Consider the following 22531-nt stretch of genomic DNA (forward strand, 5'->3'; position numbering starts at 1 on the left):
TTTGAAAACCCCATGCTTGGTGAGCGAAACAAACGAAAATAGCCACCTGCTGGAGGGAGACAGATTTCCCAACGAGTTGGGCCTCTTCCTCTCTGATGTAAAGCATGCAGGAAGAGACCAGATCAGGTGGGACCATTCTAGCCAATGAGAGAGTAAATAAACATGCGAACAACAGGCCAACGAGATAGATATAGCTAGGACTCATCTTTATATCACATTTACATTTAAGTCATTTAGCAGACGCTCTTATCCAGAGCGACTATATCTGTGCCATTATAGTGTCTATGACAGCATGGGCAGCGTCATTGAGGCTATCTCAATTTTAAAGCAGTCCATCTTATTTTTCTTCATTGGCAGATTGCTCCCAACTCAGGAATCACCAGCCAGTTAACTCCTTTAAAATGGTGGATGCCCTCATTGGCAATGTCCACACTATAACAGGTTATATCCATGAGGAGTGGCACAGCGGTCTAAGACACTGCATCTCAGCACAAGAGACGTCACTACAGTCCCTGGTTTGAATCCAGGCTGTATCACATCTGGCTGTGATTGAGAGTTCCATTGGGGCACACAATTGGCCGGGGTAGGCCGTCATTGTAAATAAGAATTTGTTCTTAACTGACTTGCCTAGTTAAATTTAAAAAATGGTATTCTATTTATCTCCATAGTAACAGTCATAACTCTGATATAAAGAGTGTGTTTGTAAATTCAATCTGGAGTGCCAGGATGTGCTCTGGGGTTCATAAATTCAGAGCATTGTCAGTTTGTAAATTCAGAGCGCTTCGCTCTCGGAGCGTTCAGTTTTTTTTTTTTTATTTTTTTTATTTCACCTTTATTTAACCAGGTAGGCTAGTTGAGAACAGGTTCTCAATTGCAACTGCGACCTGGCCAAGATAAAGCATAGCAGTGTGAACAGACAACACAGAGTTACACATGGAGTAAACAATTAACAAGTCAATAACACAGAAGAAAAAAGGGGAGTCTATATACAATGTGTGCAAAAGGCATGAGGAGGTAGGCGAATAATTACAATATTGCAGATGAACACTGGAGTGATAAATGATCATGTACAGGTAGAGATATTGGTGTGCAAAAGAGCAGAAAAGTAAATAAATAAAAACTGTGGGGATGAGGTAGGTGAAAATGGGTGTGCTATTTACCAATAGATTATGTACAGCTGCAGCGATCGGTTAGCTGCTCAGCTAGCTGATGTTTGAAGTTGGTGAGGGAGATAAAAGTCTCCAACTTCAGCGATTTTTGCAATTCGTTCCAGTCACAGGCAGCAGAGTACTGGAACGAAAGGCGGCCGAATGAGGTGTTGGCTTTAGGGATGATCATGAGATACACCTGCTGGAGCGCATGCTACGGATGGGTGTTGCCATCGTGACCAGTGAGCTGAGATAAGGCGGAGCTTTGCCTAGCATGGCCTTGTAGATGACCTGAAGCCAGTGGGTCTGGCGACGAATATGTAGCGAGGGCCAGCCGACTAGAGCATACAAGTCGCAGTGGTGGGTAGTATAAGGTGCTTTAGTGACAAAACGGATGGCACTGTGATAAACTGCATCCAGTTTGCTGAGTAGAGTGTTGGAAGCAATTTTGTAGATGACGTCGCCGAAGTCGAGGATCGGTAGGATAGTCAGAGTAAGCTTGGCAGCGTGAGTGAAGGAGGCTTTGTTGCGGAATAGAAAGCCGATTCTTGATTTGACTTTCGATTGGAGATGTTTGATATGGGTCTGGAAGGAGAGTTTGCAGTCTAGCCAAACACCTAGGTACTTATAGGTGTCCACATATTCAAGGTCGGAGCCATCCAGTGTGGTGATGCTAGTCGGGCATGCGGGTGCAGGCAGCGATCGGTTGAAAAGCATGCATTTGGTTTTACTAGCGTTTAAGAGCAGTTGGAGGCCACGGAAGGAGTGTTGTATGGCATTGAAGCTCGATTGGAGGTTAGATAGCACAGTGTCCAATGACGGGCCGAAAGTGTATACAATGGTGTCGTCTGCGTAGAGGTGGATCAGGGAATCACCCGCAGAAAGAGCAACATCATTGATATATACAGAGAAAAGAGTCGGCCCGAGAATTTAACCCTGTGGCACCCCCATAGAGACTGCCAGAGGACCGGACAACATGCCCTCCGATTTGACACACTGAACTCTGTCTGCAAAGTAATTGGTGAACCAGGCAAGGCAGTCATCCGAAAAACCGAGGCTACTGAGTCTGCCGATAAGAATATGGTGATTGACAGAGTCGAAAGCACACTGGGTGCTCTGGCCAAGGAGTAGGGTTGATGCAATCATTCTGACCTCACAATAGCAGTCAAGTACCAAAGCTAACTTGCAGACTTCAATGAGAGAACCTCACTGACCATTTTACTTGCCCTGGTAGAGCTGCTTAGGCAGTGTTCATGTTATCCAGAGCGTTGGTGACTGTAACTGTGCTGCTGGCAACAATTGAATTACATTTTTTTGCTGATGTTTACTGACACCGGCCATATTCAATGGTTGTTGAGCGTTTGTCAATTCATCAGTTGTTCTGCGCTCTGGCACACTCAGACGAGAATGCTCTGAAATCGGAGTAGACAGCCAGAGCGAATTTACGAACGCACCCAATGTTGTTAATTTTTCTGAAATGCCATGTGACTCCACTTATATCAGTGCAATTATAACAACCTAACTAACTATCATGAAACTTCTATAAAATCAAATAAGCCTTAGGTGGCAAATTAGCAATTACACTTTTTTTAAACAAATTTGACACATTGACCTCCATACAAACATCCATACAAACATTCCTCACTTATTTTGGTGCCCGGAGAAGTAGGTGACAGTCAGGTGGAATCCATAGATTAGGGCCTAATGAATGAATTTACATTTAATGATTTCCTTCTATGGACTGTAACTCAGTAAAAGCTTTGAAATTGTTCAATGTTGCGTTTATATTTTTGTTCAGTAGATATGTATATATATATATATATATATATATATATATATATATATATATATATATATATATATATATATATATATATATATATGTACAGTACCAGTCAAACGTTTTAGAATACCTACTCATTCAAGGGTTTTTCTTTATTTTTTTTACTATTTTCAACATTGTAGAATACTAGTGAAGACATCAAAACTATGAAATAACACATATGGAATCTTGTAGTAACCAAAAAAGTGTTGAACAATTCCAAATATATTTTATATTTGAGATTCTTCAAAGTAGCCACCCTTTACCTTGATGACAGTTTCGCAAACTCTTGGCATTTTCTCAACCAGCTTCACCTGGAATGCTTTTCCAACAGTCTTGAAGGAGTTCCCACATATGCTGAGCACTTGTTGGCAGCTTTTCCTTCACTCTGAGGTCCAACTCATCCCAAACCAGCTTAATTGGGTTGAGGTCGGGTGATTGTGGAGGCCAAGTCATCTGAAGCAGCACTCCATCACTCTCCTTCTTGGTCAAATAGCCATCACACAACCTGGAGCTGTGTTGGGTCATTGTCCTGTTGAACAACAAATGATAGTCCCACTAAGTGTAAACCAGATGGGATGGTCGCTGCAGAAGGCTGTGGTAGCCATGCTGGTTAAGTGTGCCTTGAATTCTAAATAAATCACAGACAGTGTCACCAGCAAAGCACCTCCCCACCATCACACCTCCTCCACACATGCAGAGATCATCTGTTCACCTATTCTGCATCTTGAACCCAAAAATCTCAAATTTGGACTCGTCAGACCAAAGGACAGATTTCCACCGGTCTAATGTCCATTGCTCGTGTTTCTTGGCCCAAGCAAGTCTCTTCTTATTATTGGTGTCCTTTAGAAGTGGTTTCTTTGCAGCAATTCGACCATGATGGCCTGATTCACTCAGTCTCCTCTGAACAGTTGATGTTGGAGGTGTGTCTGTTACTTTATTTATTTGAACTGCAATCTGAGGTGCTGTTAACTCTAATGAATTTATCCTCAGCAGCAGAGGTAGCTGTGGGTCTTCCTTTCCTGTGGCGGTCCTCATGAGAACCAGTTTCATCATAGTGCTTGATGGTTTTTGCAACTGCACTTGAACAAACTTTCAAAGTTCTTAATTTTCCAGATTGACTGACCTTCATGTCTTAAAGTAATGATGGACTGTCATTTCTCTTTGCTTATTTGTGCTGTTCTTGCCATAATATGGACTTTGTATTTTACCACCCTTACCTTGTCACAACATAACTGATCTATTAAGAAGGAAATTAATTCCATGAATGTACTTTTAACAAGGCACACCTGTTAATTGAAATGCATTTCAAAAGGCTGGAGAATGCCAAGAGTGTGAAAAGCTGTCATCAAGGCAAATGGTGGCTACTTTTAAGAATCTCAAATATAAAGTATATTTAGATTTGTTTAACACTTTTTTGGTTACTACATGATTCCAAATGTGTTATTTCATAGTTTTTATGTCTTCACTATTATTATAAAATGTAGAAAATAGTAAAATAATAATAATATATGCCATTTAGCAGACGCTTTTATCCAAAGCGACTTACAGTCATGTGTGCATACATTCTACGTATGGGTGGTCCCGGGAATCGAACCCACTACCCTGGCGTTACAAGCGCCATGCTCTACCAACTGAGCTACAGAAGGACCAAAGACAAAGAACAACCCTGGAATGAGTAGGTATGTCTAAACCTTTGACTGGTACTGTTAATATTTTTTTTCGTTGTTTGTGTGGATTTTTGGTCATTATATTTTCCCGATACTGGAATTACTTTTCTTTGGTGAAGTTTTTCACCCCCGTCCAGTTGATGGCGACAATACACTCTTTTGCGTGTAGTTCGCCAATAAACCAGAAGAGGAAGAAGACGAAGACGAAGAAGAAGAAGAAGAAGGAGAAGAAGAAGCTTATTTTCGTGGACAGACTTTTGGCGGAGTAGAATTTCTCGCTTAGCCTCTTCCTCTCTGATAGAAAGCAACTGCGGACACGCTAGCTCAGTTGTTTTATTTAGATTTTATTGAAACACTCGCAAATATGTCCGGAAGAGAAGGTGAGATTCACATTTACATATTTGACATGCACCTCGATATTTATATTAAGGTGAAAAGTAATAATGACGCTACTAGATGGTTAGCAACCCATGCAACGTAAATGTATGTATCTAGCTAGCTGGAATAGCTGGCGCGCCTTTACTACTAAGGCTTTTACTACTAGCCTTACTACTAATTTAGGCTAGAAAGCTGAATCTTTTAAAACTGTGATAGCATTTGCTGTTTGCTCAAAGCATCTTACTAACTGCTCCTAGGTAATGCATATATCAAAGTTATTCTAGATGGTTAGCTGTGTAAAGTGTGGAACAATCCCGCATGTCATGAGCAGTTTAGCAGGCAAGCTTCCTACCTCCCGAAGGCTTCTGTGTGTGACGCGCTTATGCGGTATTCATTCATTCATTCACGATACATTGATTCATATTGATTGAATGGGATATGTTCTTGTCTCATAGGTGGTAAAAAGAAGCCCTTAAAAGCTGCCAAGAAAGCGACTAAGGAGATGGATGACGTGAGTTTGTCATTGTTTGCACGATGTTATATGTAGCCTATATCGTGTAATAAACTATTCTAATGAGGGAACACTGTTTTTTTTCTAAATGTATGGAATTAAATAGCAGCCTTAGTGTATTTCCATTGTAATCCTTATCACATTTGCTTTATGTCAAATCCAGGATGAAATGGCCTTCAAACAGAAGCAGAAAGAAGACCAGAAAGCCTTGGATGCGTTGAAGACGAAAGCAGCAGGAAAGGGACCATTAAGTAACAATCATTTATTTGTTTTTGTTGACGATCCGAATCTAATCTGGATTCTTAAGTGTTTCTGATTTACTGAACAGCCAAAAGTAATTAAAAGGTGGACTTTCAATTCACATCAAATCTACCCAACAACCCATACACTGATTCCACATATGCAGAGTATTATTTGATCTTGCCTTGTGTTTGTAACTGTTTTATACTGCAGCGGATAACGCCCATTAGCCCAAAGAAAAAGCATTGCAAGTCAACGCTGAGCTGAGGACAATGGCTCTAGTGATTCTGATGTCACTAGGTGGCAGTGTTTAGCTTTCTGGATTTTCTTGCCCTGTCATTCAATGTACTCTGCTTGCCACAGCTGTTTTAGTAGTCCCTCTGTCTACTTAAGTTTTCTAGAAAAAGTTGAGCATATTTTGCATGGTTTTCTCATTCTCTTGATTTTCCTTTTTTGTTTCAGCTGGTGGAGGAATCAAGAAGTCTGGAAAGAAGTGATTATACATTTGAAGACCATGTACTCATTTGTTGCTGAATCGCAGCCCCCTGTCAAAATCAACACCTGCTAACCCCCCCCCCCCCCCCCCCCCCCCCCCCCCCATTATGTTTCATTTGGGTCCATTGTAGAAAGAGGAAGAACATGTAATGACCCTTTTGAATCATTTCCAATGTGTTCTTGTCAAGAAAGTTCTGAAATAAACTATTGTGACGACTGCAGGATTTTCACTCAATCTATATTGAGATTCTGTCAAGAAACACATCAGTATTAGACCATTAGCTACACTAAACACGCATACAGTACTAATATGACTAGTATTGTGGTAAGTTCAATGTAACTTTTCCCAAGGTTGACCATCTGCATCTTCGGCACCAGTTTCTCTAAATTCAGCTTCTCTGGTTGGATAAGGATTCTTCTCCATCACCTCTTCACTCACTCTGTCCTGTCCATGTACAGGGTTCTATTTCCCAGTCGCAGAGCCTGAAAATTAGTCATACTTCTGCATAGTTTTTTTTTGTGTATGTGTGGAGTGATATTTGTAAAGATGTTGCTGTTTTGTTCTGTGTTTAATACCCCGTTTTGACAATTTTCTTTAAGAGGAAAGTTTGGGAGATTCAGAATAAAGATCAATGATGCTGCTTACTCTGTTCTGTTGGTGTTTTCCTTTTCAGCTCTACCTCCACAGGGTAATGGTCGCTCACCTTCAGGGCCTAATGCAGCAGAGTAGTTAGAGGTTGAGACATGAGCCAGACGGCTCAACTTTGACATGTACTGTATTTCTATAGACGGGTTGTCAATGTAGGCTACTAACAAGTTCATTTCATCTAGTGCATTTGGAAAGTATTCAGAGCCCTTGATTTGTTTCCCACATTTTGTTACGTTAACCTTATCCTAAAATTGATCAAAATTGCCTCTAACCCATAATGATGAAGCAAAAACTGATTGTTAGACTTTCTTTTGCAAGTGTGTTACAAATAAACACTTTACATAAGTATTCAGACCATTTATGAGACTTAAAATTGAGCTCAGGTGCATCCTGGTTGCACTGATCACCCTTGATGTTTCTACAACTTGATTGTCCACCTGTGGTAAATTCAATTGATTGGACATGATTTGGAAAGGCACACACCTGTCTATATAAGGTCCCACGTTTGATAGTACATGTCATTAGGTTGAAGGATAAACAATACAGGATTGTTTAGTGGCACAGATCTGGGGAAGGATACCAAAAAAAAATTCTGCAGCATTTAAGGTCTCCAAGAACACAGTGGCCTCCATCATTCTTAAATGGAAAATAAGTTTGGAACCACTAAGACCTTTCCAAGAGCTGGCAAACTGGGCAATCGGTGGAGATGGGCCTTGGTTAGGGAGGGGACCAAGAACCCGATGGTCACTCTGATAGAGCTCTAGAGTTCCTCTGTGAAGATGGGAGAACCTTCCAGAAGGACAACCATCTCTGCAGCACTCCACCAATCAGACCTTTATGGTAGAGTGGCCAGATGGAAGCCACTCCTCAGTGGCAGGGACTGGGAGATTAGTCAAGATTGAGGAAAAGATGAACGGAGAAAAGTACAGAGAGATCCTTGATGAAAGCCTGCTTTCCTTACGGTTACTGGCCCAACACTCTTAATCACTGGGCTACCTTCCACTTAGCTGTATAGATATTTTCAAAACAGGGCACATGGTTTTAAAGAAATTCTGGCAAAAAATGCATGGCCCTAGGGAGAATGAAAACTGTCAAACAGCAGCAGCCTTGTACTTGTTCATATTAATTATATTAAACCTAGACTAACAGGGGGTTTCTTTTCGCCAGGGAGCCTTGCATTCTCTGCTTTAAAATGTCTCAACACTGGTAAGGGGAAACCGGAGAGCTATAATTAAGATCCATCCAAATGCAATTTGATTTAGCAAATAACAAAGATGTGGACTCGAGTCACATTACTTGGACTGAAGTACTACTCTAGTCACAAATTGTTCTACTTGAGACATGACTTGGCAAAAATAAAAAACACTTGACACTCAACTTCGATTTGAGCGTCTATAACTCGTGACTCAACTTGATCTGTAGCTGTATGACTTCCCTCCGTGGCGTCATCCCTCGAAGGCCTTTCTGTTAGCCTGCTAGCCCCGTGCCGCTAGCTGCCTGAAGCCACGCACTGGACGGGTATAATCACCCGGCTACGCATGCCTTTCCCTAACGCCACCATGCCTTTCCCTAACGCCACCATGCCTTTCCCTAACTTCACCATGCCTTTCCCTAACGTCACCATGCCTTTCCCTAACGCCACCATGCCTTTCCCTAGCGTCACCATGCCTTTCCCTAACGTCACCATGCCTTTCCCTAACGCCACCATGCCTTTCCCTAACGTCACCATGCCTTTCCCTAACGTCACCATGCCTTTCCCTAACGTCACCATGCCTTTCCCTAACGTCACCATGCCTTTCCCTAACGCCACCATGCCTTTCCCTAACGTCACCATTCCTTTCCCTAACGTCACCATGCCTTTCTCTAACGTCACCATGCCTTTCCCTAACGTCACCATGCCTTTCCCTAACGCCACCATGCCTTTCCCTAACGTCACCATGCCTTTCCCTAACGTCACCGTGCCTTTCCCTAACGTCACCGTGCCTTTCTAACGCCACCGTGCCTTTCCCTAACGTCACCGTGCCTTTCCCTAACGCCACCTTGCCTTTCCCTAACGCCACCGTGCCTTTCCCTAACGTCACCGTGCCTTTCCCTAACGTCACCGTGCCTTTCCCTAACGTCACCGTGCCTTTCCCTAACGTCACCGTGCCTTTCCCTAACGTCACCGTGCCTTTCCCTTCACCCCTAACGTCACCGTGCCTTTCCCTAACGCCACCGTGCCTTTCCCTAACGCCACCGTGCCTTTTCCCTAACGCCACCGTGCCTTTCCCTAACGTCACCGTGCCTTTCCCTAACGTCACCGTGCCTTTCCCTAACGTCACCGTGCCTTTCCCTAACGTCACCGTGCCTTTCCCTAACGTCACCGTGCCTTTCCCTAACGTCACCGTGCCTTTCCCTAACGTCACCGTGCCTTTCCCTAACGTCACCGTGCCTTTCCCTAATCACCGTGCCTTTCCCTAACGTCACCGTGCCTTTCCCTAACGTCACCGTGCCTTTCCCTAACGTCACCGTGCCTTTCCCTAACGCCACCGTGCCTTTCCCTAACGCCACCTTGCCTTTCCCTAACGCCACCATGCCTTTCCCTAACGTCACCATGCCTTTCCCTAACGTCACCATGCCTTTCCCTAACGTCACCATGCCTTTCCCTAACGTCACCATGCCTTTCCCTAACATCACCATGCCTTTCCCTAACGCCACCATGCCTTTCCCTAACGTCACCATGCCTTTCCCTAACGCCACCATGCCTTTCCCTAACGCCACCATGCCTTTCCCTAACGCCACCATGCCTTTCCCTAACGCCACCATGCCTTTCCCTAACGTCACCATGCCTTTCCCTAACGTCACCATGCCTTTCCCTAACGCCACCATGCCTTTCCCTAACGTCACCATGCCTTTCCCTAACGTCACCATGCCTTTCCCTAACGTCACCATGCCATGTCGATTGCTGTTCTGGTTTGTAACTATTGTTTTATTTCACTGTAGAGCCTCTAGCACTGCTCGACACGCCTCGGCTAACAATTTAGTTCCACCTCCCACACACGCAGTGACATCACCTGGTTTAAATGCTATTTCTAGAGACAATATCTCTTTCATTATGACTATATACACAGGTTTACCTCCACTGTATTCACATCCTACTATACCTTTGTCTGTACATTATGCCTTGAATTATGCCTTGAATATATTCTACCGTGCTCAGAAATCTGCTCCTTTTACTCTCTGTTCTGAACGTACTAGGCGTCCAGTTCTTTTAGCCTTTAGCCGTACCCTTATCCTACTCCTCCTCTGTTCCTCTGGTGATGTAGAGGTTAATCCAGGCCCTGCAGTGTCTACGTCCACTCCCATCCCCTAGACTCTCTCATTTGTTGACTTCTGCAACGGTAAAAGCCTTGGTTTTATGCATGATAACATTAGAAGCCTCCTCCCTAAGTTTGTTTTATTCACTGCCCTAGCACACTCCACCAATCCGGATGTCCTAGCCGTGTCTGAATCCTGGCTTAGGAAGACCACCAAAAACCTTGAAAATTCCATTCTTAACTATAACATTTTCCGACAAGATAGAACTACCAAAGGGGGCGGTGTTGCAATCTACTGCAAAGATAACCTGCAGAGTTATGTCTTACTATCTAGGTCTGTACCCAAACCATTTGAGCTTCTTCTTCTAAAAATGAACCTTTCCAGAAACAAGTCTCTCACCGTTGCCGCTTGCTATAGACCCCCTCTGCCCCCAGCTGTGCCCTCGACACCATATGTGATTTGATTGCCCCTCATCTATCTTCTGAGCTCGTGCTGCTCGGTGACCTAAACTGGGACATGCTTAACACCCCGGCCATCCTACAATCTAAGCTTGATGCTCTCAATCTCACACAATTTATCAATGAAACTACCAGATATAACCCCAAATCTGTAAACACGGGTATCCTCATAGATATCATCCTGGTCATTTATGAACATTTGAACATCTTGGTCATGTTCTGTTATAATCTCTACCCGGCACAGCCAGAAGAGGACTGGCCACCCCACATAGCCCGGTTCCTCTCTAGGTTTCTTCCTAGGTTTTGGCCTTTCTAGGGAGTTTTTCCTAGCCACCGTGCTTTTACACCTGCATTGTTTGCTGTTTGGGGTTTTAGGCTGGGTTTCTGTACAGCACTTTGAGATATCAGCTGATGTACGAAGGGCTATATAAATAAATTTGATTTGATTTGATCCTAACTAACTCACCCTCCAAATATACCTCTGCTGTTTTCAACCAAGATCTCAGCGATCACTGCCTCATTGTCTGCATCCGTAATGGGTCTGCGAGCAAACAACCACCCCTCATCACTGTCAAACGCTCCCTAAAACACTTCTGCGAGCAGGCCTTTCTAATTGACCTGGCCGGGGTATCCTGGAATGACATTGACCTCATCCCATCAGTAGATGATACCTGGCTATTCTTTAAAAGTGCCTTCCTCACCATCTTATATAGGCATGCCCCATTCAAAAAATGTAGAACCAGGAATAGATATAGTCCTTGATTCACTCCAGACCTGTCTAACCTTGACCAGCACAAAAACATCCTGTGGCGTTCTGCATTAGCATCGAATAGCCCCTGTGATATGCAACTTTTCAGGGAAGTTAGGAACCAATATACACAGGCAGTTAGGAAAGCTAAGGCTAGCTTTTTTTAAACAGAAATTTTTATCCTGCAGTACAAACTCAAAAAAGTTCTGGGACACTAAAGCCCATGGAGAATAAGAGCACCTCATCCCAGCTACCCACTGCTCTGAGGTTAGGAATCACTGTTACAACCGACAAATCCACTATAATTGAGAATTTTAATAATTATTTCTCTACGGCTGGCCATGCTTTCCACCTGGCTACCCTCACCCCGGTCAACTGCCCGGCACCCTCCACAGCAACCCGCCAAAGCCCCCACCATTTCTCCTTCACCCATATACAGATAGCTGATGTTCTGAAAGAGCTGCAAAATCTGGACCCCTACAAATCAGCCGGGCTAGACAATCTGGACCCTCTCTTTCTAAAATGATCTGCCTAAATTGTTGCAACCCCTATTACTAGCCTGTTCAACCTCTCTTTCGTATCGTCTGAGATTCCTAAAGATTGGAAAGCTGCCGCGGTCATCCCCCTCTTCAAAGGGGGAGACACTCTAGACCCAAACTGCTACAGACCTATATCTATCCTACCCTGTCTTTCTAAGGTCTTTGAAAGCCAAGTTAACAAACAGATTACTGACCATTTTGAATCACATCGTACCTTCTCCGCTATACAATCTGGTTTCTGAGCTGGTCATGGGTGCACCTCAGCTACGCTCAAGGTCCTTAACAATATCATAACCACCATCGATAAGAGACTTTACTGTGCAGCTGTATTCATCGACCTGGCCAAGGCTTTTGACTCTGTCAATCACAACATTCTTATTGGCAGACTCAACAGCCTTGGTTTCTCAAATGATTGCCTCGCCTGGTTCACCAACTACTTCTCTGATAGAGCTCAGTGTGGCAAATCAGAGGGCCTGTTGTCCGGACATCTGGCAGTCTCTATGGGGGTGCCACAGGGTTCAATTCTCTGTATACATTAATGATGTCGCGCTTGCTGCTGGTGATTCTCTAATCAACCCCTACGCAGACGACACCATTCTGTATACTTCTGGCCCTTCTTTGGACACTGTGTTAACTAACCTCCAGACGAGCTTCAATGCCATACAACTTTACTTCCGTGGCCTTCAACTGCTCTTAAATGCAAATCAAACTAAATGCATGCTATTCAACTGATCATTGCCCGCACCTGCCCGCCCATCCAGCATCATTACTCTGGACGGCTCTGACTTAGAATACGTGGATAACTACAAATACCTAGGTGTCTGGCTAGACTGTAAACTCTCCTTCCAGACTCACATTAAGCATCCCCAATCTCCAAGCATCTCCAATCAAAATTAAATCTAGAATTGGCTTCCTATTTCGCAACAAAGCTTCCTTCACTCATGCTGCCAAACATACCCTCATAAAACCATCCTACCGATCATTGACTTTGCCGATGTCATCTTAAAATAGCCTCCAACACTACTCAGCAAACTGGACAGCAAACTACTCAGAAAACTGGATAGTTGTGATGTCTTCACTATTATTCTACAACGTAGAAAATAGTAAAAATAAACAAAAACCCTGGAATGAGTAGGTGTGTCCAAACTTTTGACTGGTACAGTATTTAGCATGGTTTTATCAATGTCTAGATTTTTCCCTTTTTTTCAGCTGGTGGAACAATCAAGAAGTCTAGAAAGAAGAGATTTGGCATTTGAAGACCATGCACTCATATGTTGCTGAATCACAGCCCCCTGTGAAATCCAGCCCCTCTCCGTCTCTCTCCCTCAGTTTTTTCTTTCATTTCGATCAATTGTAAAAAGAGGAAAAACATGAAATTACCTTTTTGAATGATAATTTCCAATGTGGTCTTGTATATAATAAACTACTGCAGGATTTTCACTCCATCATCTTTATTTGAGATTCTGTCAAGATACACATCAGTATTAGATCAGTAGCTATACTAGACATACAAATATGATATACAGTATTAATATGACTAGTATTGTGGTAAGATTTAATCACAGATCAACGTAAGTGTCCCTAAGCTTGACCATCCGCATCTTCAGCACCAGTATCTCTAAATTCAGCTTCTCTGGTTGGATAAGGCTTCTTCTCCATCACCTCTTCACTCACTTCCTCCTTCCTGTCCATGTACAGGGTTCTATTTCCCAGTCGCAGAGCCTGAAAATCAGATTTCTTTTGTTATTTCTACAATTATTTTTTCTGTGTCAGGTGATATGTGCATCTGTGTATGGATTGATATGTGAATGTCTGTGTGGAATGATTTGTCTGTAAAGATGATGCTGTTTAGTTTTTTTTTTAAGAGGAAAGTTTGGGAGATTCAGAATAAAGATCAATGATGCTGCTTACTCTGTTCTGTTGGTGTTTTGCTTTTCAACTCTACCTCCACAGGGTAATGGTCGCTCACCTTCAGGGCCTAATGCAGCAGAGTAGTTAGAGGTTGAGACATGAGCCAGACGGCTCAACTTTGACATGTACTGTATTTCTAGGACAAGTTGTCACAATGTAGGCTACTAACATGTTCATTTCATCTACTTATAATATTGTAATCAAACCATCTACCAGGATGGAATTAGTCTGTAACCTGCATACTTACATCTTCTTCAGAAAGCCCGTATTCGATCTGGAAGTTGAATGGTTTGGCAGAGTTTGGCACGACGGCGTCAAGCATGTCATCCCCATAGATTACAATCCTAGATGTTGACCAGAAAAGGAAGTCAGCAGTCATTCCATATTACACACAAGTACACTAGTTTTATAATAGTTCTTATGACAGGTCTTCTGACATTTTAACCACCTTTAAACAATACCAAAGAAATGTCAAATGAACTCCATAGGTGATTATCTGTTTCATACATGAGGCATTCAATAATGAATTTCACAAATCTCAGTGCGCCACCTGTCATAAGTGTTATCGTTGCCTGTGTTTGCTGTGGTATCCACATCATCTTCAATCAGCCAGTGGAACTTTTTGTCACTGCGGATACGGATGGCTTTCATGGCCTTTTTAGAAAGGTAGGAACCGTCTGCATTGAAGTCACCTAGGATCATAACGTTCTGGTACAGAGAGAAACATTCAACAACAAAGTTACGTTTCATCCAGAATAAGGAAACTGTTTTTAGTTATCTTGAAATCACCATGTGGCTGGTTTTGTATTTTACTTGTCAAAGGCTCATATATGGTTTTGGGTGACAAGTGCACTTTCTAAACCCAAGGGAGGTGTTAAGTTCTGTCAATGGCTTATTTCAGAACTTACATCAGTCTTCCATTTCTTTGTCACTTCCAGGAAGACATCATAAAGCTCATCCAGCTCCTTCACTGAATCGTCAGGCTTGGTGTGCACTGGGATCAGTACCAAGTCCTCCAGCACTGAGAAACACAGGAAGAGATGAGAAGTATATATTACAGCTGTTTATGATTGGGCTGTCATTCTCTGCTGCAATATCCAGCTGTCTGTCTGTCACGTTCATGTTATTTGCTAAATCAAATGCCATATGGCTGGATCATGCTTAATTCTAGCACTCCTGTGTCCCTTACCAGTGTTGAGACATTTGAAGCGTAGAATGTAAGGCTCCCTGGCGAAGGCGTCCACATCTCCAACCTGGTTGTCCTCATATTGCCAGGAACCAACCAAGTCCACCAAATCATCCCTTTCAGAACAAACAGTGCAACACATTTAACAGCATTATTCCTGCATTAAACAAATGTTTTTTTTTATCAAATCCCAATGTGAAAAAATGAACAGCATCAGATAGAGGTTTATGAGGGTAAAGTTGACGGTGAGTTTGAATTGTACCTGTACAGAAACATAAACTGCTCCTTGTATCTGTCTCTTCCCAGACGAGAGCTGATTTGCAGAGTGTAGTGTTGCTTCTTATTGGCCCTGTAATGACACACCTGTAATGAGTGATACTTATCATGTAAGGCCAGCAGTTTCCCCAGTTGTATATTTTATAGCGTCACATGAGGGAAATCACTTAACTTACTTATTTAATTCCTCCAGGAACTTTTTCACTGAAGTTTCTCTCTTATCCACCACCTCCAGAATCACTATGATGTCATAGCGAGACACAATCTGATAGGACGAAAGGAAGGAAAAGGAGAAAAAGTTAATTAGTTTATCTGTTTATATGTAGGATAACATCCTTGTTTTAGGATAATTTGCCAAATGTTTATCTGATCACAAATACAATCATATACAGTTGAAGTTGGAAGTTTACATACACCTTAGCCAAATACATTTAACTCTGTTTTTCACAATTCCTGACATTTAATCAGAGTAAAATTCCCTGTCTAAGGTCAGTTTGGATCACCACTTTATTTTAAGAATGTGAAATGTCAGAATAGTAGTTGAGAGAATTATTTATTTCAGCTTTTATTTTTTTCATCACATTCCCAGCGGGTCCAGAAGTTTACATACACACAATTAGTATTTGGTAGCATTGCCTTTACATTGTTTAACTTGCGTCAATTGTTTTGGGTAGCCTTCCACAGGATTCCCACAATAAGTTGGGTGAATTTTGTCCCATTTCTCCTGACGGAGCTGGTGTAACTGAGTCAGGTTTGTAGGCCTCCTTGCTCGCACACACTTTCTTAGTTCTGCCCACAAATTTGCTATAGGATTGAGGTCAGGGCTTTGTTGTCCTTAAGCCATTTTGCCTCAACTTTGGAAGTACGCTGGAAGTATGCTTGGGGTCATTGTCCATTTGGAAGTCCCATTTGCACCTAAGCTTTAACTTCCTGACTGATGTCTTGAGATGTTGCTTCAATATATCCACATAATTTTCCTACCTCATGATGCCATCTATTTTGTGAAGTGCACCAGTCCCTCCTGCATCAAAGCACAGCAACATGATGCTGCCACCACCATGCTTCACGGTTGGGGTGGTGTTCTTCAGCTTGCAAGCCTCCCCTTTTCCCTCCAAACATAACGATGGTCATTATGGGCAAACAGTTCCATTTTTGTTTCATCAGACCAGAGGACATTTCTCTAAAAAGTGCGATCTTTGTCGTCATGTGCAGTTGCAAACCGTAGTCTGGCTTTTTTTATGGCGGCTTTGGAGCAGTGGCTTCTTTCTTGCTGAGTGACCTTTCAGGCTATGTCAATATAGGACTCATTTTACTGTGGATATATATACTTTTGTACCTGTTTCCTCCAGCATCTTCACAAGGTCATTTGCTGTTGTTCTGGGATTGATTTGCACTTTTCGCACCAAAGTACGTCCATCTCTAGGAGACAGAACGCGTCTCCTTCCTGAGCGGTATGATGGCTGCGTGGTCCCATGGTTGTTATACATGCATACTATTGTTTGTACAAATGAATGTGGTACCTTGAGGTGTTTGGAAATTGCTCCCAAGGATGACCCAGACTTGTGGAGTTCTACATTTGTTTTCTGTGGTCTTAACTGATTTCTTTTGATTTTTCCATGATGTCAAGCAAAGAGGCACTGAGTTTGACGGTAAGGCCTTGAAATACATCCACAGGTACACCTCCAATTGACTCAAATGATGTCAATTAGCCAATCAGAAGCTTCTAAAGCAATGACATCATTTTCTGACATTTTCCAAGCTGTTTAAAGGCACAGTCAACTTAGTGTATGTAAACTTCTGACCCACTGGAATTGTGATACATGGAATTATAAGTGAAATAATATGTCTGTAAACAATTGTTGGAAAAATTACTTGTGTCATGCACAGAGTAGATGTCCTAACCGACTTGCCAAAACTATAGTTTGTTAACAAGACATTTGTTGAGTGGTTGAAAAATTAGTTTTAATGACCCCAACCTAAGTGTATGTAAACTTCCGACTTCAACTGTAACTGTACCTTCACAAGGGTAGCAAGGGTGTTTGGGCTTGATAGCTTACGCTTCCCAAATTTCTGGATGTTGAAAGATGCAACCTTCATGACTGCTGTTTGAAAAAGAGAAAAATAAAATCCAATCCATGTAAAACTATAAGAAACTGCTAGTTGATCACACAAGCAACAATTACAGAGAAAGGATGTAATTACCTAAACCAAAACAAGTTTAATAGTCTACACGTGTTAATTGCCCTCTGTGTGGGTTTTTATGATAATGCTCAATAGCAATGGGTAACGTCTGCTTCCAGCTCACACTCTCATACACATAGATCCCCTGAACGCAGCTCACTTTCCAGATTCCAATCACCAGAATTATGATCACCTGATCACACACCTGTGGGTCATTTACACACACTATTTAGTTCAGTTCATTGAAACCCATCATTGTGAGGTATTGTTTGTTTTGATACACATTCTAGTCGGAGCTCTGTTTATTTCCATATTATTGTATATCATAGTGTATCATAGTTTTTGGCCATCCTCACTAACGATGCCTTTTTGCCTATTCCCTGCCTGTACTTTTGCCTATCAGATTTCCTGTTGTCAACCTCTAAACTGATCTCCCGGACTACGTTATTAGCCTTTTCCCTGCCTGTACTGTGACCTTTTTGGAGTCCCTGTGTGACCTTCTGCCTGCCCCTGGACCCAGCTACCTGCTTCCTCCTGTGGTCCTTTACCAATAAACACCTGCTGCGCCCTGCGCTTGAAACCAGCACTCTGTCTCCCATCATATTCATTACACAATGTCTCATAAATGGCTCAACACAAGGAAAACATGCTTCAGGACATACATTAGGATATACTCAGTACATCTGGCTACATTCTTGTTAAAATTCCTGATGCAAAGGTAGTGTTTCGATTGGCATGGCCACATGATGAAACTACTTTAGTGAAAGGGTTGGAAAGCATGTCTCTGAGTACACTTATTTAGAACCTTTAAAAAAAGGTTCTTCGGCTTGACCCTGTAGAACCCTTTATGGTTCCAGAACCTTTTCACCCAACAAAGAACCCTTTTAGAGCCCTTAATTCTGTAGAGAAGGTCCCTGTAAATAGAACTCTTTCTAAGAGGGCAGTCATGCACCTTGTTCTGTGGCCCTGTGAGATCTATAACAACCCTCCATTATTTCAATGGCAGAAGATCGCCTCATGGTGTGAAAAAACCTGACTATTACAGCGCAACACATGAATCTGCTAGAGATCATAATAGTAGTTTACAAACTATGTAATATGACAGTCATTACATTGTACATTGAATACTGAAAATATAATTTGGACCGGAGTCTCCTTCAAAAAATGATTTATTTATATCAAGGGATTAAGCTAAAATTGTCATGTTTGTCATTTATTATCATGTCTTGTCCCTGTGCTCCCCATTCTGTTCGTTTCCCTCTGCTGGTCTTATTGGGTTCTTTCCCTCTTTCTATCCCTCTCTCTCCCCCTCCCCCTCTCACTCTCTCGCTCTCTCTTCTCTCTATCGTTCCGTTCCTGCTCCCAGCTGTTCCTATTCCCCTAATCATCATTTAGTCTTCCCACACCTGTTCCCGATCCTTTCCCCTGATTAGAGTCCCTATTTATTCCTTTGTGTTCCGTTCCTGTCCCGTCGGTTCCTTGTTTAGTATTCACCATGCTGTGATTGCGTTTCGCCCTGTCCTGTCGTGTTTTTGCTGTGATTGTGTATCGCCCTGTCCTGTCGTGTTTTTGCCTTCATCAGATGCTGCGTGTGAGCAGGTGTCTCTGTCTACTAAAACCTGCAGTCTGTGGCCGCTTCTCCAGTTATTCCCCTCTACAGACTAGAGGATTTCTGTTATTCCCTGTTTGGACTTAAATAAACTCTGTTTCTGTTAAGTCGCTTTTGGGTCCTCTTTCACCTGCATGACAAAAATATCCCTTCATTGTGTTAGGTTAAAGGTCAAGAGTAATTGTCATATCAACGGTCTCTCACGGTTGGGTGGAGGTAAAACCAGTTGATCAAGGTAGGATGGAGCTGGATAAACTGTAGCTGAGACATTCAAATTCAAATGCTCCAAGATGAGTTGATCTGCTGACCGCAGAATAGAGGGCAATTTCTCTATTGAACACGTTGCAACATCACAGCTCCACAGTCTGTGGTTGCAACTCTAATACAGTAATACAACTGTATGCTGTGAGCCAGCAGTTGTACCATTATTTAAATGTATCCTTTACTTAACCAGGAAGTGCTGTTAGATGAGAATGTATTTTTGAGGGAGACCTGGGAAAAGCAGCATTTCCATACAGTACTTTCAAAAAAGTCTAAAGAGGTATAGGCTTAGTCCCTCCAGATGTGTAGTTCCTCACCAGATGTGAAATTCCTAGTTGTGAGGAATTCCACCAAGCAGGACAGATAAAAAAAAAACAGGGAGTCACTTTAGTCCTACAGGGACTCAGCCTACGGACTAGGAGCAGGTTACTGTAGCAACAGCGTGTGACTGATTCTAACTTCTCTTTGTTGTGCAATAAACAGGGTTTCTTCTCACAGAACAGTAGTTCTGGATGACTGGCTGGAACATAATTATGAATTCAATGTCATGTAGGTAGCATGCAAAAACAATCCAGCATATTTCAGGCAAATGAAACCACTAGAGTTGTAAAAGGATGTAACATGATCTCTATTGACAAGCTCCAACATGCTCAGACATTACCTGTGGTATATTGTGTGGGAAGGGGCTTACAATAATGTTCTGTCTGCTTTCATTCACTGACAAACTTGCAAAAACAAAGGATATATTTTACCATCAGTTCAAATACTTCCAAATCCTAATAGCACCATAATAACAGAAGGCTTAGAACATTGTTTCCCAACTCCAGTCCTCCAGTTCCCCTGACAGTGAGCATTTATATTGTAGACTTGGACAAGATCCCATGATTCAACTTGTTAATTAATCATCAAGTTCTCAATGAATTAAATCAGCTTTGTTTGTCCTGGGCTACAACAACAAGGTGTGCTGTTGGTGGTACTGGAAGACTGGAGTTGGTAAACACCTGCTTAGAGAGGGTTATCTCTGTAGAATTGGCTACATTTCCAATATATCACAATTCCTCTAGTCTTTTATTGCAAAGCAAAACAAGAATCAAGAAAATCATTGAAAACATTCCAAGTATTTCAAATAGTTTGCGCAAATGAAGGAATACCTGATATATGTAAATTCCAGCTTGACTTCACTTACCTGAAGGGATGATATGCTCTATGATGTTGTGGCGCAGTATCTCCTTTATCAATGAACAACTGTAACTTTCTGGGGCTTGGCCTTCTTATAGAGATCACCTGATTGGCTGAAACTGTTTGGTTGGGAGGACCTATAGACTGGCCCAAGCAGAACCAGCCAGTACAGGATAAACATAACATCAACACACCAGTCCTCTTTGCACACCACAACATTCCTGCCCAGACACTTATCTCTGAGATCCCCCACAACAACATCTGGAAGTGGCTTAGCTTTCTCTTGGAGGATACAGAAGTATTTTAAACCGGGTAGTTCGAGCCCTGGATGCTGATAGGCTGAGACAATATACCACAGGTATTACACAACAATACTTGTTTACTGTTCTATTTATGTTTGTGACCTGTTTATAATAGCAATAAGGCACCTCAGGGGTTTGTGAATTATCATATCAAATTCAAATCTAATTGTATTTGTCGCATTCTTCGTAGACAACAGGTGTAGACTAACAGTGAAATGCTTACTTACAGGTCCATTTCCAACAGTGCAGAGTTAAAGACGAGATATGAAACAGAAATAGTGACACAATGAATAATGATTAAAAATAACATGGCTATATATAGGGCGTAGAAAATAACATGGCTATATATAGGCAGTAGACAATAACATGGCTATATACAGGAAGTAGAAAATAACATGGCTATATATAGGCAGTAGACAATAACATGGCTATATACAGGAAGTAGAAAATAACATGGCTATATATAGGGAGTAGAAATAACATGGCTTTAGTGCTGCAAAGATACACAAGTAATGGACATTAGACCGGTGGAAATCTGTCCTTTGGTCTGATGAGTCCAAATTTGAACAGATGATCTCTGAATGTGTTGTTCCAACCGTGAAGCATGGAGGAGGAGGTGTGAGCGTTTGGGATTGCTTTGCTGTTGACACTCTCTGTGATTTATTTAGAATTCAAGGCACACTTAACCACCATGGCTACTATAGCATTCTGCAGCGATACGCGATCCCATCTGGTTTGCGTTCAGTCGGACTATCGTTTGTTTCTCAACAGGACAATGACCCAAAACACACCTCCAAGCTGTGTCAGGGCTATTTGACCAAGGAGAGTGATGGAGTGCTACATCAGATGACCTGGCCTCCACAATCACCTGACTTCAACCCAATTGAGATGGTTTGGGATGAGTTGGACCTCAGAGTGAAGGAAAAGCAGCCAGCAAGTGCTCAGCATATGTGGGAACTCCTTCAAGACCGTTGGAAAAGCATGAAGCTAGTTGAAGCTGCTCTGCAAAGCCGTCAACAAGGCAAAAGGGTGGCTACTTTTGTAACGGCGTTCGTCTGTTGAAGGAGAAGCGGACCAAAATGCAGCGTGGTGGTTACTCATGTTCTTTAATGAAGAATAGACGATACATGAAATAACTATATATATACAAAACAACAAACGGAACGAGAAAACCTATACAGCCTGTCTGGTGACAACTAACACAGAGACAGGAACAATCACCCACAAACACACAGTGAAAACCAGGCTACCTAAATATGGTTCCCAATCTGAGACAACGAGAATCACCTGACTCTGATTGAGAACCGCCTCAGGCAGCCAAGCCTATGCTAGACACCCCTAATCAGCCACACTCCCAATGCTTACAAAAAAAACAATACGACAACACAATAAACCCATGTCACACCCTGGCCTGAACAAATAATTAAAGAAAACACAAAATACTAAAACCAAGGCGTGTCAACTTTGTAGAATCTAAAATATATTTTGATTTGTTAAGCACTTTTTTGCTTACTACATGATTATATATATGTGTTATTTTTGATGTCTTCGCTATTATACTGCAATATAGGAAATCGTAAAAATAAAGAAAAACCCTTGAATGAGTAGGTGTGTCCAAACTTTTGACTGGTACTGTATATGCAGAGCAAGCGAACTAAAGACGGGTGCATG

The 22531-nt window shown here is 42.2% G+C and overlaps 2 protein-coding genes across 5 annotated transcripts; one reads left to right on the top strand and one right to left on the bottom strand.

Moving 5' to 3' along the window:
* The first annotated feature begins 4866 nt into the window (after window positions 1–4866).
* LOC124025795 (translation machinery-associated protein 7-like) lies at window positions 4867–6909 on the top strand. The gene is made up of 4 exons (XM_046339125.1): window positions 4867–5020; window positions 5474–5529; window positions 5693–5780; window positions 6232–6909. The coding sequence occupies exons 1-4, from the start codon at window positions 5005–5007 to the stop codon at window positions 6264–6266; spliced, it is 195 nt and encodes a 64-aa protein (XP_046195081.1). The 5' UTR covers window positions 4867–5004; the 3' UTR covers window positions 6267–6909.
* Window positions 6910–13092: 6183 nt separating this feature from the next.
* Window positions 13093–20637, bottom strand: LOC124025766 (deoxyribonuclease gamma-like). 4 transcript variants are annotated; one of them, XM_046339104.1, is made up of 11 exons: window positions 20566–20637; window positions 20041–20104; window positions 17345–17430; window positions 15505–15593; window positions 15315–15401; window positions 15056–15168; window positions 14775–14887; window positions 14417–14574; window positions 14114–14210; window positions 13867–13933; window positions 13093–13677 (listed from the first exon to the last, which is right to left on the bottom strand). In XM_046339104.1, exons 3-11 carry the CDS (start codon window positions 17423–17425, stop codon window positions 13658–13660), a joined length of 825 nt encoding a protein of 274 aa, XP_046195060.1. In that variant the 5' UTR covers window positions 17426–17430; window positions 20041–20104; window positions 20566–20637; the 3' UTR covers window positions 13093–13657. The 4 variants fall into 4 exon arrangements, with proteins under 4 accessions (XP_046195060.1, XP_046195066.1, XP_046195070.1 ...); XM_046339110.1 differs by lacking the exon at window positions 20041–20104 and having other exon boundaries at window positions 20566–20632; XM_046339114.1 differs by lacking the exon at window positions 20041–20104 and having other exon boundaries at window positions 17345–17427; window positions 20566–20595.
* Between the last annotated feature and the right edge of the window lie 1894 nt (window positions 20638–22531).

This window comes from Oncorhynchus gorbuscha, linkage group LG03 (genome assembly GCF_021184085.1).
Source record: "Oncorhynchus gorbuscha isolate QuinsamMale2020 ecotype Even-year linkage group LG03, OgorEven_v1.0, whole genome shotgun sequence".
In the NCBI taxonomy this organism is placed as follows: domain Eukaryota; kingdom Metazoa; phylum Chordata; class Actinopteri; order Salmoniformes; family Salmonidae; genus Oncorhynchus; species Oncorhynchus gorbuscha.